Below are 16,743 nucleotides of genomic sequence, written 5' to 3'. Positions count from 1 at the left end.
CATACAATGCACTTCCACTTCACAGCATACAATGCACTTCCACTTCACAGCATACAATGCACTTCCACTTCACAGCATACAATGCACTTCCACTTCACAGCATACAATGCACTTTCACTTCACAGCATACAATGCACTTCCACTTCACAGCATACAATGCACTTCCACTTCAAAGCATACAATGCAGTTCCACTTCACAGCATACAATGCACTTCCACTTCACAGCATACAATGCAGTTCCACTTCACAGCATACAATGCACTTCCACTTCACAGCATACAATGCAGTTCCACTTCACGGCATACAATGCACTTCCACTTCACAGCATGCAATGCACTTTCACTTCACAGCATACAATGCACTTCCACTTCACAGCATACAATGCACTTTCACTTCACAGCATACAATGCACTTCCACTTCACAGCATACAATGCACTTCCACTTCACAGCATGCAATGCACTTTCACTTTACAGCATACAATGCAGTTCTGTTTTTTTTTTGAGTGGCCTGCTGTCCCTGTTGCGGAACAACAGCCATAAAAATGACCGATCATGCTTTCTTCGATTGCCGTGAACTCTGACGGTACTAGTCAACGAGGTGATGGCTCACATCGATCCTGAGCATCCTCCCTCGATTACCGTATCCAATTTTGTTGACAACATGAGGCTTCCGTGGGACTGGGAAAGACAAATGGTCTATATTACAATCCTGGCTGTGTCGAGAATGGCGATTAGGATGTCGCGACTGCAGGGTGGCCAATGGGATGTTGTCTTTTTCTAATCAGAATCTGATAGCTTTCTTTAAACACCAACTATGGGTGAAGATCAGATGTAATAGAAGACTGATCTGCACAGCATTTAACAGAAGATGGATATATGTAGCAAGTCTGTGTGCACGAAAAGGGGCCAAATTTGAATATGTGTTCCCTGCCTAGGTGTGGAACGCACAGTTCCGTCAAGTGTAACTAAATAATTAGCCTCTCAGCTAGCCGAGTGAGTGCTCCCCACCAACTAGGAAGCCTCCAATATCCCCACCCCCTCCTATCTGCAATTTTCTTTTAACCCCTCCCTCTAAATTTCACCCATCTTGCAGAGAAAGAAATCAATCACTAACACCACCAACAATTTTTCTTTTCTCCATTTCATTCCATCTAGAGGGCATCCCCACTTAGAGACTGTCCCACAGTGGGGAAGCCAGTCAGAATGGTGAGCATTAAAGTCACTGAAGACAAAGAGCTTGACGAATGAAGTTGTAATGCATTATCAATACTGTTGGATATAACATCAATAATAGAACAGTCATTTTCAGAAGGGGAGCAGTATAAAAAGAACAAATAGGAAGTGGACGGCAACAAAGACAACCTCAAACAGATAAAAGGACATTCATGAGATTCAAGACTGGGGACACATAGAATGGGGGGTCCTTGCAAATAAAAATAGCAAGACTGTACAAATGCGTGGAAGAGTTTAAATGGATTATTTGCCACATGTAAATCATTGCGTTTAATAGAAAAATCTAAATTAGTCTTACAAAGAGCAAGAATGTGAGGATATTTCTAAAAAAAAAAAACCCCAAAAAACTGAACATAAAATTTGACCCAAGAATTCTGATGTTACTATAAGAAATAGTAAAGTACTTATTGTTGTGTGGATTTGTAGAAGACATAATAAATAAATAAAAAGGAGATGAAGGTAGAATCACTTCAAGACAAAGCCTGAAAGAGACCCAATCAATCTTCTGGACTCCAAACAGATCAACCAAAAAAGATAAGTCCTTAAATCAACAGAGAGTATTGCTTTTAAATGTAATTTGCAAACTATTAATCTGATTGGAATCCAATTTTGATTCTTGGAGATCTAAAAGGTAATTCCTAGATCTTTGTCTAACTCCACCCTTAAAGTGACCTGATCAAAAGCCCCAGATTTAAAAACTCCCAAGACAAGTCTTATGTACCCAGTTTGTCTGTGAGGAAGAAACAAACACAACATGATTTTCTTTATTGTAGTTGTACCGACATGATCTAAGGATTTTGTGTATTTAGTGACTTTGTTGTAAGATCTTTTCAAATCAAGGTTGGATAAAGATGAAGTTAATGTCACAAGTTGGAATTGGCCAGCCTGTGAATCACACCAGAATCATATTACATCACATATGTTTTCTTCCATGCCAGGAGCAGAAGTGAAAAAAAGGATCAAGTAAATATGGTTGATGAAGGTCATTATCAGAAAAACGTGTAGGGAAGGTGACAATTTGGGACAAGTCAGAAAAGTGAAGGCATATTTAACCAGCAAGATCTGTGCGATTAGAGTGGGGAAGCCAGTCAGAATGGTGAGCATTAAAGTCACTGAAGACAAAGAGCTTGACGAATGAAGTTGTAATGCATTATCAATACTGTTCGATATAACATCAATAATAAAACAGTCATTTTCAGAAGGGAGCAGTATAAAAAGAACAAATAGGAAGTGGACGGCAACAAAGACAACCTCAAACAGATAAAAGGACATTCATGAGATTCAAGACTGGGGACACATAGAATGGGGGGTCCTTGCAAATAAAAATAGCAAGACTGTACAAATGCGTGGAAACGTCTACATGAACAAGGGGAAAATAAACCTCCGCATTACTTTCTTCACAGGACTTTTAAATAAGGTGAACTTTGCCAGTTAAACACAAACCTTAAAATAAGGACATTGTTTGCACACAAGACTTTTACCTTCTAATCTTATTAATTCCATGAAGGACTTTCATCTAACATTCTAATCATAATGACTTCGCAAGAACTTTCACCGATTGGACCTTTGCTTATTCACATTGTTGTTTTTGTTGAAAAATAAATGCGGTGCATTTTAAACGAGAAGGAGGTGTCAGTTTGTTTTATTCTTTTTTTTTTAATTATTTTGTTTGGGGTAGAAAGATTTCATTTCACTTAAACTTCAGATGTGGTAAATAAAGTGAGAATTAATTTCCTCACGTGCTTTAGAACTCGACAGAGAGCAGAAAAAAGACAACGGATAAAAGCAAGCCTTACCTGAGGTGATGAATTTCAGTCTTCTTTGGTAGAGGTTGCAAAAAATATGTCTATTTCTCGCGTCTCTGAGAGTCTGGTAGTTTCTTCTTTTTTTTTTAAGTGTTAAATTGCTTCTCTTCGGAGAAGCTAGCAAAAGGGAGCAGAAACCATTTTTTATGGTATCTGGAAGAATAAAACTACATTAACGGAGCCGAACTATTTTAATTCTAGGGGAGATAATATTCGTCTAAAAAAATCCTATCACAACAGGAAAAAGGAAATGGACCTCCAAGCATGGTTGACCTTGAGGCAGTTCATTTAGGGAGATACTTGATATAGCATCTTGGCTCAAGCAGGAGGCTCTAGCAGGAGGGGGGGGGCGGTTACGAAGGGCGCGAAAATGTCAGTGTTAAAAACTGCGCACATGAAGTTTTCGAACGGTCCAATCAAAAGCCTGAAAATAAAACATGGCATTCAGCGCCTCAACAAATGAGGCTCGCCTTTCCCCCGTATGTACAATATCCAACAAGAAATGGGCTTTGATGCTGTCGTTTGTGTTTAGTGTGATCATTTATGTTCTATTGACGAACGGGGTTTGTCCTAGTGTCGCCATTATTATCGCCGTCACTGTTCCTGCTCGTTTCTGGCTTATTCATGTAAATATGGAGGGATAAGCGATATAACACCATGTAGATTATTACTATTAATAGAAATTTTGAAGGAGCAAGAATGTGAGGATATTTGTGCAAAAGAAAAAACATCGAGAAAGTTTGACCTGAAACCTCTGATGTTACGATAAGAAATAATAAGTTGCTTGTTGTGTAGATATGTAGAAGGCATGGTAAAATAAATAAAAAGGAGATAAATGTAGAATCCCTTCAAGCCAAATAAAGCCTGAAAGAGACCTCACCACTAGCATTCTAAACATGCTAAATAAAAAGATAAGCCCTTCAAGAAACAAACAGAAAAGGAAATCTATTCCCAACTAGTTAATGGCTAACCAGAAACTGTGTAATAATAAAGAGTTACTTGCCCTTGGTTAATATCAGGGGGAGTCTAAATAAAGTATTTGATGTGAACGGACGCGTTTCTGGTTCTTTCCTTCCTCCTCTAAAATGTAGTAGCAGCGGTCACCACGTGGTAGCATAGAAATTACAGGGACCCGACGAAACATGGTGTCAGATTGGGATACATTTTTTCTTTGGGTAAGGAAACCTTATAACGAAAAAAAAAAAAAAAAAAAAAAGGATTAACGTCAACTATTTCACAAATAAATATGTTTAGACTTCAGCCCCCAGAGCGTTTTGACTTTACGCAACCGAACCAGTGGAGGACATGGCGAGAGCGATTTCAACGTTTTCGGAGTGCGACAAAATTATATGAAGAGTCGCCTGATACACAAATTAGCACGCTTGTGTATTGTATGGGACCGGACGCCGAACAGATATATAAGTCGTTCTCTTTCAAGAAAAAGGAAGATGAAAAGAGTTTCGACGTGATACTGAACAAATTTGAAGGCCACTTCATGCCGAAAAAATATATTATGCACGAGCGCGCAAAATTTCACCTCAGAACACAAAGGGAAGGCGAATCGATAGAACAATTTATTCGGGGACTTCACGAACTATCGGAAAACTGTGATTTTCCACACAAAAATGACCAAATAAGAGACAGGCTGGTCATCGGGTTAAGAAGTGGAGAACTATCCGAAAAACTACAACTTAGAGACGACCTAAGCTTGGAAAAGGCTATAGAAATAGCACGCAGCTACGAACAAGTGAGAGAGCAAATGGCTGAAATGAAGGAAAAATCGGTTGACGCAGTAAAACGAATGGAAACAAAATTATCCACAAAAAGAAACGCAGCAACAGAGATGTGGAAAATGTAACAAAAAACACAAACGGCAAGATTATTGTCCAGCGAACGGAAAACGATGTCGAAACTGTGACAAAATACATCACTTCACGATATGTTGCAGATTCAAAGCCCATAATGTCAGACAAGTGGAAAAACATACGACAGAGGAATACTTTCTTGGGGCTATTTATAAAAGAAAAGAATTCAGAGAAAATGCAATAGACCCATGGCACGTGCGGTTAAAGGTATGTGAAAATAATTTAATTTTTAAAATCGACACCGGAGAGCGGACATAAATGTTATCAGTTACGAAACGTTTCGTAGCTTGAGAAAAAACCCTGTTTTGAAACCAGCATATGGCATATACAAAAGCCCCGGAGGTATATTGAACTGTATAGGGAAGTTTACGGTTGATACGAGACATAAGGATAGCAGATACTCATTCGAAATACATGTTATTGATAGCAGTACAGACAACTTGCTATCGAGAGAAACAGCGTCGACGGAGGCAACCTTTCTAGGGCAATTGCTCTTGACATATCTAAGGCCTTTGATAGGGTATGGCATAAAGGTTTACTTCATAAGATCTCTAGCTATGGTATAGCTGGAAATGTCTTCTCAATTATTAAATCATTTCTTTCTGATAGGTTCATAAGAGTAGTAGTTGAGGGGCAAAAATCAGATGCCCACAGTATTAATGCCGGTGTCGCTCAGGGGCCCAACTCTTTTCCTGATCTACATTAATGATCTTCCAAATCACATCCTTACATCATTTGTAGACATTTATGCTGACGACACTACCATTTATGGTAGCACATCTAAGACAGTAAACGACCAAGTTCTCTCCAATTCACTCTCCTCTGATCTTGAGCACGTAGTACAATGGGGAAAGGAGTGGCTGGTTACTTTTAATGCATCTAAAACCAAGCTTCTCTCTTTACATCATCAACATTCTGATCCACATCTGGCATCAATTGAAATGAATGACTCTCGTCTTCAGGAGGCCTCAAGTTTTGACAAGCTTCTGGGCTTGACCATTACTCCTGATCTTAAATGGAACACGTACATAAAATCTGTTGCCAAGGCCGCTGGAAAAATGGTGGGATCTTTCTATCGATCCAGTAGATATCTCACTGCTGATGCAATTCTCTATCTATATAAGAGCCATGTACGTCCAAGGATGGAATACTGTTGCCACATCTGGGCAGGAGCTGCTAGAAAGGACTTGTCCTGCCTTGATAGAGTTCAAAATAGACTTCGTAGCCTCGTAGGAGATATCGTTTTTTCTTCCTTGCAACCTCTATCTCACAGAAGAGATGTTGCGAATTTGTCTCTGATGTATCGTTATTTTCATGGAAAGTGTTCGACTGAGCTTCAATCTATGGTCCCCCTCGCCAAACTTTCACAAGAAACACTCGTCTAGCTGTAAACACTATCAATAATTCCCCCCACTCTTTATCTGTGCCTAAATCTAAACGTAGATTCCATGAACAAAGCTTTTTTATTAGAACTGCACGCCTGTGGAATTGTCTTCCGTTTTCCTGCTTTCCGGCTGACTACAATATGGTTGTCTTCAAGTCTAACGTAAATAAGTTCTTGATGAGCCGTTCCATATAAGTTATCAAATTTAACAAATTTTCATTACTAATGATTATTATATTGTCCAATTTCTACTGTACACTCTTTAACCCTTATCCTTGAGTGGCCTCTTGGCCTTGATAATGTGTTGATACCTATGAAAAAAAAAAGAAAAAGTCCAATGTGAACAAGTTCTAATTGAATCGTCCCCCTAAGTAATCCAAGTTACAAAATTCCCACTGTTTACTATGCTAAAATCACAATGACTAATGTATACCTATTAACCCTTATCCTCGAATGGCCTCTGGGCCTTGATAAGTGGTGACACCCATGTAAAAAAAAAAAAAAAAAATTGGTTAAATTCGTGTCTAATGTAAACAAAGGGGAGGTAACTGGAGTCATGAAAACAGACCCAGTGGAAATAGCGTTAAAAGACGGTGTGAAACCGTATTGTACCCCGACGGCTAGACGGATAGCACTTCCCATTATGCCAAAAGTAAAGAAGGAACTTCGACGTTTAGAGGACGATGGTGTGATCGAGAAAGTCACACAACCAACGGATTGGTGCAGTCCAATCGTTCCGGTGAGAAAACAAAACGAAGAAGTACGGTTGTGTGTCGATCTAAAAAAATTAAATTCAGCAGTAAAACGCGAATATTATATGCTGCCGAATCTGGAGGATATATCACCCAAATTGAACGGCTCAGTGATATTTTCGAAACTGGACGCAGCCAGTGGGTTTCACCAAATTCCATTGGCAAAAGAGAGTCGGTTGCTTACGACTTCCATAACCCCATTTGGGAGATATTGTTTTAAAAGATTGCCCTTTGGAATATCATCAGCACCGGAAATTTTTCAACGGAAAATGTCCAAGCTTCTAGAAAATGTGGAAGGTGTTCACGTCATAATAGATGACATATTAATTCATGGGAAAACGATGGAGGAACATGATAGAAGGCTTACAGTAGCACTAAAAATAATAGAGCAAGAAGGAATAAAATTAAACAAAGAGAAGTGCGAATTCAGGAAAAGTATTATAAAATACTTCGGACACAGCATATCAGCTAAGGGGATACAACCCACTGAAGAACGGTTAGAAGCGATAAAAAAGTTGTCTGCCCCTACATCAGTCACAGAGCCCAGAAGATTTTTGGGAATGAGTCAGTATCTAGGGAAATTCGTGCCTAACTTAGCAGCGGCATTACAACCAATGCTGGAATTATTGAAAAAAGATACGGTTTGGGCTTGGAATGAACCTCAAGAAAAGTCATTCCAAAGCGTTAAAGAACTACTGACACAGGCATTGATATTGACTTATTATGATCCAAAAAAGCCCATCACGATTAGTGCGGATGCGAGCAGAGCTATGGACTTGGCGCTGCCATTTTCCAAGAAGAAAATAAAATATTAAGAGTCATAGCTTATGCCTCTCGTACGCTGACACAAACAGAACAAAACTATGCTCAAATTGAAAAAGAATGTTTAGCGAGCGTATGGGCCTGTGAGAAATTTGACAGATACATTGCGGGACTAGATCAGTTTTGTCTTCTAACTGATCATAAACCTTTGGTACCGTTGATAAATACTCAGGATCTGAATAACACTCCTTTGAGATGTCAAAGACTGTTGATGAGACTTAGGAGATACAATCCTATAGCAGAGTATGTTCCTGGGAAACTTTTGCTGCACTGTCTAGAAGTCCAACCGAAAAAGCAGAAAGCACCATGGAGAAAGATGTAGAAATGTATATAGACACTATCATAAAGACCAGATCAGCTACTGATAGAAAATTAAAAGAAATTAGGAATGCTACATCTAAGGATTCAAAACTACAGGAGATTATCCATTTAACATCAAATGGTTGGCCGAGCAAGGAGGATAGATTAAACAAGGGAGTTAAACCCTACTTTAACTTTAGGAATGATCTATCAGTTCATCAGGAAATTTTATTTTATCAAGATCGAATAGTGGTTCCACAAAATCTCAGAGCAGAAATATTACAAGCAATACATACAGGACATCTGGGGGTTAAACAAATGCCGAGAACGAGCCAAAATGTCAGTATGGTGGCCGAGAATATCACAAGAAATAGAAGATCTCATTAGACGATGTGATTTTTGCAATAGTCATCGTGCTGCAAATCCCAATGAAACATTGAAACCAACTACTTTGCCAGATAGGGCGTGGCAGAAATTGGGGACAGACATCCTACAATTGGAGGGAGAATATTACTTAGTCGTAACAGACTATTTCTCCCGTTACTTGGAAATCGCGAGATTAAATCCACTAACCAGCAAAACGATAATTGGGAAATTACGAGAAATATTTGCTCGATGGGGAATACCTGAGGAGATCGTAAGTGATAATGGAGGACAGTTCACAAGCACATATTTCAAAGAATTTGCAAAACAATATGGATTCACACACACCACAGTTAGTCCGCATTTCCTTCAGGCGAATGGAGCTGCCGAAAGCGCAGTGAAGATTGCAAAAAGAATATTACGACAGCCAGACATATTTCTCGCATTAATGGCTTACCGTAGTACACCAATAACTGCTACGGGAGTTAGCCCAGCAGAACTCTTGATGGGTAGAAAAATTAAAACAACTTTACCCAGTCATCCAAATAAATTAAAACCCAAATGGCCAAATTTACGAAAAGTAAAAGAGAGAGATGGGGTTTACAAAACAAAAAGTAAAATAAATTATGATAAAAGACATGGAAGTAAAGACTTGAAACCACTAAGAGTGGGAGACAGAATCCGAGAGAAAACGGATGAAGAGAAAATGTGGAGGAATACTGGTATAGTCACAGCAACAAATAAGAAAAATAGGACATATACAGTAAAGTTGAACTCTGGAGAAAGTCTAAAAAGGAACAGAAAACATTTACTACCTATTTTGGAAAACGTAGAAAACTCCTCCAGAAGAAGCGAAGTTAAGCAAAAACAGGAGACAACTATATCAAGCAGAGGACGATTATCAAAAAAACCGAACTACTTGAAAGACTTTGTTTGCAAAGATAATAAATGTTACTGTTTGTAAATAAAGGTTAAAACTGTTTGTAAATAAAGAAGAAGAAAAAAAAGGATCTCGACAAACGGAAATGTGTAATAATAAAGAGTTACTTGCCCTTGGTTAATATCAGGGGGAGTCTAAATAAAGTATTTGATGTGAACGGACGCGTTTCTGGTTCTTTCTTTCCTCCTCTAAAATGTAGTAGCAGCGGTCACCACGTGGTAGCATAGAAATTACAGGGACCCGACCCGGTGTTTTACCATGACATAATCACTCTCTAACAAAGGCTAAAGATGGCATTGTCTCCCAACATTTGAAATACCAAAGTGGCATTCAGAAGATCCAGTGTCAAGAAAATAGAAAGAAAGACTTTGTGTAAAGAAGGAACAGGAACACGATACAGTTAAGGAGGATAAAAAAAAAATAATCATAATAAATGTAACAAAGTTGAGACAATACAAATGGTTTCTGGTAATAAAATCAAAGAAATCAAACTTGTACGATCCGAGTAGTGAAGCAGAAATGATATTGACGTCTTACAAAAATTCTGTTAAAGGTTTGAAAAATTGAAAATAGCAACAATTGTAATAGACGGATGTGACCACTGACTAGGTCATAATTGTGGTCCCCTATTCACGTTATATCATAATAAAATGCCAAAAAAATACAACTGACTATTAATAGTGCATTTCTATAACTTTAGTTTGAGTCTCAAAACATCATATTCGCACATTCAGTTTATGTTTCGAAGTTGACAAAGTTATATAGTGCAGAAAATAGGGTCATATTTCGGGGATTGATTAGAAGAAAATGAATTTACAGTCATTTCTATTTCCAAAATAGAATCTGGTATCCCCATACGGTCACCCATCTAAGTATAGGTTAGATTCAATGTTGTTTAACTGGTAATCTAGTGAGAACTCATGTTTGAACATAATATCGCCACAACTATTTTCTTTCAATTCAGCAAACATTTCATAATGACACCTATTCTTCTATTTAAGAATTACTCATTTTTGTTTGCGTGATATTTTCATAGATTTCAAAATGCTTTAACATTTCATCAAAGGTACATTTGCTTTAATTTTATCATTTTAAAAGCTCAAGTCAGCAAATGAAGTTTGCTCCATGAAAGTTATATCTAATGATATTATATAAATTTGTATATAATTAATCAGTAATGTTATATGAATGTTTATCGAGTGATATATATATATATATATATATATATATATATATATATATATATATATATATATATATATATATATATATATATATATATACTATAAATGTAAAAGACATTAACCGATGCAACTGCTGTTGATGTTGATTCTTATAAATTAACTTTTCTAATATCTTGAATTGATATTTGTATTTTCTAATATCTTGAACTGAACTGATAACTATATTTTCTAATATCTTGAATTGATAATTGTATTTTATAATGTCTTGAATTGATAATTGTATTTTCTAATATCTTGAATTGATAATTGTATTTTATAATGTCTTGAATTGATAATTGTATTTTCTAATATCTTGAATTGATAATTGTATTTTCTAATATCTTGAATTGATAATTGCATTTTCTAACATCTTGAATTGATAATTGTATTTTCTAACATCATGAATTGACAATTATATTTTCTAATATCTTAAATTGATATTTGTATTTCCTAATATCTTCAATTGCTAATTGTATTTTCTAATATCTTGAATTGATAATTATATTTTCTAATATCTTGAATTGATTATTATATTTTCTAATATCTTGAATTGATAATTGTATTTTCTAATATCTTGAATTGATAATTGTATTTTCTAATATCTTGAATTGATAATTATATTTTCTAATATATTGAATTGATAATTGTATTTTCTAATATCTTGAATTGATAATTGTATTTTCTAATATCTTGAATTGATAATTATATTTTCTAATATATTGAATTGATAATTGCATTTTCTAATATATTGAATTGATAATTGCATTTTCTAATGTATTGAATTGATAATTGTATTTTCTAATATTTTGAATTGTTAATTGTATTTTCTAATATCTTGAACTGATAATTGCATTTTCTAATATATTGAGTTGATAATTGTATTTTCTAATGTATTGAATTGATAATTGTATTTTCTAATATCTTGAATTGATAATTGTATTTTCTAATATCTTGAATTGATAATTGTATTTTCTAATATCTTGAATTGATAATTTTATTTTCTAATATATTGAATTGATAATTATATTTCCTAATATCTTGAATTGATAATTATATTTTCTAATATCTTAAATTGATAATTGTATTTTCTAATATCTTGAATGGATAATTATATTTTAATACTGAATAAAAAAGAGTGTATAAACTCACCTGCAAAGGCAAAAAACATGTTTACAAAACTCAACCTTATGATCATATTTCTAGTGTTTTTTTTGTTTTTTTCCTCGTCAGCCACTTGAATATGTTTTGTATTGGAGAAACGAACTTGAAATGTGTTTCTCATATAAATTCAGTCGTTTTTTGGCCAACAGAAAAGAAGTGGGTGTATTGAAAGCCTATGTGTTGACTGACCGGTTACTCAGAAATGTTTACACAGAATACTAAATAAACAGAAAATCCTTTACTTGGGATTTTGTCATTTTCAGTTTGTTTTATGTGTGTTCGCCCTTACAAAGCTTTGCACTTGGAAAATGTTGGCTAGACTTTGCAATTCTTCTTCACACAAAAAACTAAATCTGAATGAAAATATAGCAACTATGAATGTTTACCAGAGAAGTATCGGCTCAATAAAAAAAACAAACAAACAATTTTTGTGAAATTTTCCAGTAGTAAAAGTTGATATATACAAGTTATAAGTCTGCAATATACAGATGTAGTTAATATCCAAGATTTAAACTGATTTGAAACTGTATATTAGCGTCAGGATAGTATTGTTGTAACTAAAAATATGAAAGAAATGAATGCTTTAGTATTGTTAGCAGTGAGTGCTATTTCTATGGATGATGTTTCTTGTGAATATCAAAAAAGCCTTCGATTTATATATAAACTAGTGGGGGTGCCCGGCGCTGCCCGGATGTTTGGAGGTGTATGTTGAGGAAAAAAAAAAAAAGTCATAGTAGATAGACAGGCTCTAACCTGTACCGCGAAAGAGGAAAAGAATATGAAAAAAAAGAGTTGGTAATTAACCTGGGTGGAGGATATTGGCTCAAAGACGAAATAAAAAAATAAAAATGGAGAGAGAGGTGAAATCGAACTCGAAAACGTAGGGTAATTAGTCTTTCTCACTAACCATCACGCCATAGTGGATCGCGAAATCAATGAGTTGGTAATTAAGTTAAGAATCACGCAGGCACAGAAATGAATTTTGCTTTTTAAATCTGGCCGCAGCCCAGTTAAGTTTCCCGTTTACTGCCGTTTTATTTATTTGTTTCCCCACGAGGTTGGGGAAAACCAGCTCTCTCCAAAAAGAGGGAGCTCTGGCAGTGTGCAAATGAATAGCAATTGTCTGATATGAAGATCATTGATCAACCTAATTGAATTCGAAACGTCCCGTCCCGAAAGGCCAGGAGGCACTTGTGTTTGTTTCAAATAGTTTCGCTTTATTTATATGAGAAAGGCAAACAAACACTCGAAACGAGTGAAATTTTGTTAAACGATCAAAAAAAAAAAAAAGAGAAAATATCCATTTGCAAAAAGATAGAGAAAATGCCCATTTGTAAAAAGATAGAGAAAATGCCCATTTGCAAAAAGATAGAGAAAATGCCCATTTGCAAAAAGATAGAGAAAATGCCCATTTGCAAATCCGAGATATTATGATATAGGAAGTATAAGGAAACTTCTCGCGAAATCTAACGATGTGAGAAGCTGATGAAAAAAGCCTTTTGTGGACATACACAAATGCTTGCACCCATTTTGCCTTTTATATAATAGACTAACTTGGGTGCCCGGCGTTGCACGGGTGTTTGAAGGTGTCTATTGAAAGAAAAAAAAAAGTGGCAGTAGGCAGGCAGGCTCAAACCCATATCGCGAAGGAAGAAAAGAACATGAAAAAAAAAACGTGACATCTTTGCTGTTGCATCCATTGCATAACCGGAAGTGACGAATGTCAAAAATTAAGGCTAGTCAATCGAAAAGAATGGATGACTTTCGGAAATATTGGCGAAAAAGCGACCCCCCCCCTGTAGAAAACTACCCTGTTGAAGATGAAGGAATTAATGTTTTTGGCTAATTTTTCGATATTTGTCAGCCGAAAGTTTGAGCTTTAAAATGATACTGGTTTTGTCACGTTTCGACGCATATGTCAAAAGTTTTAGGCATACATACATACATTTAAACAGCCAAGTGAGATTTATATTATAGAAGATTGAGTTTTCTTTTGTTTTTTCTTGTATTGTTGAATATATATATTTTGTTTTTATCTCGTCATAAAAACTTAATTTAATATATATTAAATAATATAATAATATATGCTAGCAATTATGTTTCCTGTAGAAGCATATTTTTTTATCTAGAAGGATGGCATAATGGTGGAGAAACATACTACACTAACTCCCAAAGAAGGAGATAATGACTGAGAAGATGGCATGATGATGAGCCCCTCTCCCCTCTCTGAAAAAAAATAAAGGAGGAGTTAATTACTGGAAGGATGATATCATGGCAATATAACAGAGAGTACACTTACCCTCCCCACCAAAAAGAAGGAAGGATAATATCATGAGTAATGAACATAATCTATACTTATATCTAAGAAAACTATGATTAGTTGAAAGATCATCTCATAAAAGAAGGATGTAATACCTAGGAGGATGGTATCATGACAACAGAATAGATACTACACCACTCCTCCAAAATAGAGGAGGTAATACCTGCGATAATCCCCCTATAAAAGAAGAAGATAATGCCTGCAAGTATGGTATCAAAGCAACATAAACGATATGCGATTGTAGCAGCCAACACTCTCTACATCACAGGCAGAAGCTAATTCTCACGATTTGAGATTTGAAATCTGTTTCCTTCTTGCTTGTCCAATCACAAGCCAGCTCTTAATCACGTGACCGAGTACATAAAAGGCGAAGTCACGAACCTTTCTTCCTCTCTTTCCTCCTGGCTTCAGCTGGCAGCACACATTAGCTTGGGGCAAAAGTCCCAGGCTGAACGTTAGTACTACAAGCTAACAATGGCTCTTTTTAAACTCCCTTTTGTTTCCATGTGCGGTAACCAAACGAACATTCTTTATAATGCCTAAGAACATACACCGACACCCACGACAACACCTTAATACACTGAAGACTTTGCCCTTTCTTTCTCCTTTAATCGGCTTTCTCCATCTCGATGACTACTAGCCATAAACACGTGTACATGAACTATTCTCTCCTTCAAACATGATATTAAATCTATCTTTACACAAGAACACTTCCACCTACTAATCCATTTCTCCCTGTTGTACACTCTATTAACGAAGAAATATCTAAGGAGCCAGTAACTTTTCTCTTTTCTTTTCCAAACAATAACCAATGAGGATGGTCGAAGGACAATCCAACAGAAGCATTGCACTAATAACACTCAAGATGAGAACACTAGTCCGATCAATACAAGTAATATAAACAATCAGCCCTCATCTAAAACATTCAGAACTTTAAACATAAAAAATATACATGAAAAGCATATTCTAACTTAATACTAGTTCTATCTGTTTTTGATTAGTCATTGAATGAAGTTGAAATATGTATGAAGTATGTGTTACATTTATGGAATATTATTCCGAAGAACCGTGAATAATTAACGTAACGAATATTAGGCTTTTAATTTTATTATTTATTGCTAATTTGTCTACAGAGCAAAATCACACATGTCCTCCACATCTTCTTGTGTGTGTCCAAGAGAGAGAAAGAAGTAGAGCTAGCAGTTCTTGATTTTTGAATACGAAAATGTCTTTTCGTATTTTTGTATGATAAAATAAATGATTTTATTTCTGAGGTTGTTACACTACTCCCCCACAAAATAAAAGAGTTTGTTTTATTTTTTAAAATTTTATTATAGCCTTTTACTATTATCATTATTATTGTTGTTCTTTTAATCGTAAACAACTTTGTTGTCTTTTCTCCGTGTCATTGTTCTACCTGAAGTTTTCATATTGTGCCCCTGTACTTTTTTTTGGAAGTAAACTTTTGGGCTTGTCGTTTGTATTTGTAGTTGTATCGTGTGTATGTTTTTGTTTGTTTTCAATGTGAGATTTCTTATTTGTATTTGTAGTTGTATGTTGTGTATGTTTTTATTTGTTTTCAAACAATCTAGCGAAACTTGTGTGTGTTTTGATTAATTTCTACTAAGCAATATTTTGGTGTTCATTTGATCACGGTGTAAGGACCTGAATAGGATGCTTCTGGCGGTTTGCGAACACGATCAATGCTAATCCACACATTTGAACAAGTTTGAAGTTGATCTGACATGCATGTATTTTTTGTTGATCTTGCTCTGTTTAAAAAGTCTGTAAGATCCAATTTAGCCATAGTTTTGTGTAGTTCTCTTGTAAAATTTTGCGTACTCGGTTTGGTGTTTTCCATATCAATCATTAGCTGTAACACCGACATTTTTGCACCTGTAACAACACAAAATGGGGAAAAGTTGGAACAGTTCGGCACATTCTGAATTCTCAAGAGAATTATTGGTAGTGCTGAAATCCAAGATTCCTTTTGAGCCAGGATAGCTGCTTTAATGGTTCTATGATCTCTTTCTATGAGACCGTTGCATTGTGGGTGATAGGCTGTTGTTCGTAGCATACAGAATCCAATAATCTTTGATAACTCTTGAAATAAGTCACTTTCAAATTGGGTGCATCTCTCTGTTATAACATGTAGCAGAATGCCAAATCGAGTGATCAATGTATTTACAAAAGCTTCTGCTACGGTTTGTGCTGTAATATCTGATATAGATTGTGTTTCTATTCAGTGACTTGCTCTATCTATACATGTTAAAATGCACTGATATGGACAGATGTAGGGATTGTTTGAGCATTTTGCGGGTGGTAGAGGTCCAACTATATCAATGTGTATGGTGTGGAATCTTGATGATGGTATTTCCAGTGTTTGTACAGGCGATTTAGTATGTCGGTATATCTTTGCTTGTTGGCAAGATGCACATGATGAACATAATTCTTTGATGGTTTTGTCCATATGTGGCAAGTAAAATCTAGCTTTAATCATTCTGATGGATGTTTTTATTCCAGGATGTGAAATGGAATGTAAACTATCAAAAATAGATTTGTGCAGTGCGGATG

The 16,743-nt window shown here is 35.7% G+C and overlaps 2 protein-coding genes across 2 annotated transcripts in view; both read right to left on the bottom strand.

Moving 5' to 3' along the window:
- LOC145284997 (uncharacterized) overlaps positions 1–11,956 on the bottom strand; it is an 80,494-nt gene extending 68,538 nt beyond the window's left edge. The window contains exon 1 of the mRNA XM_080134088.1: positions 11,838–11,956. Within this exon, the coding sequence (XP_079990214.1) occupies positions 11,838–11,883 (46 nt within the window). The 5' untranslated portion in view covers positions 11,884–11,956. The remainder of the gene's footprint in view (positions 1–11,837) is intronic.
- A 3,855-nt stretch (positions 11,957–15,811) lies between these two features.
- Positions 15,812–16,246, bottom strand: LOC145284608 (uncharacterized). Its single transcript, XM_080133516.1, has one exon. It carries the CDS (start codon positions 16,244–16,246, stop codon positions 15,812–15,814), a length of 435 nt encoding a protein of 144 aa, XP_079989642.1.
- Between the last annotated feature and the right edge of the window lie 497 nt (positions 16,247–16,743).

This window comes from Euprymna scolopes, chromosome 9 (genome assembly GCF_053919585.1).
Source record: "Euprymna scolopes isolate OS-2025 chromosome 9, ASM5391958v1, whole genome shotgun sequence".
NCBI classification, from domain to species: Eukaryota; Metazoa; Mollusca; class Cephalopoda; order Sepiida; family Sepiolidae; genus Euprymna; species Euprymna scolopes.
The sequence above is the reverse complement of the archived record's forward strand: the minus strand, read 5'-3'. Positions and strand labels throughout refer to the sequence as shown.

What these genes read in the sequence shown, in the direction of transcription:
- LOC145284608 (XM_080133516.1), bottom strand. Translation starts at nt 16,246, where the DNA reads ATGCTACGAACAACAGCCTATCACCCACAATGCAACGGTCTCATAGAA.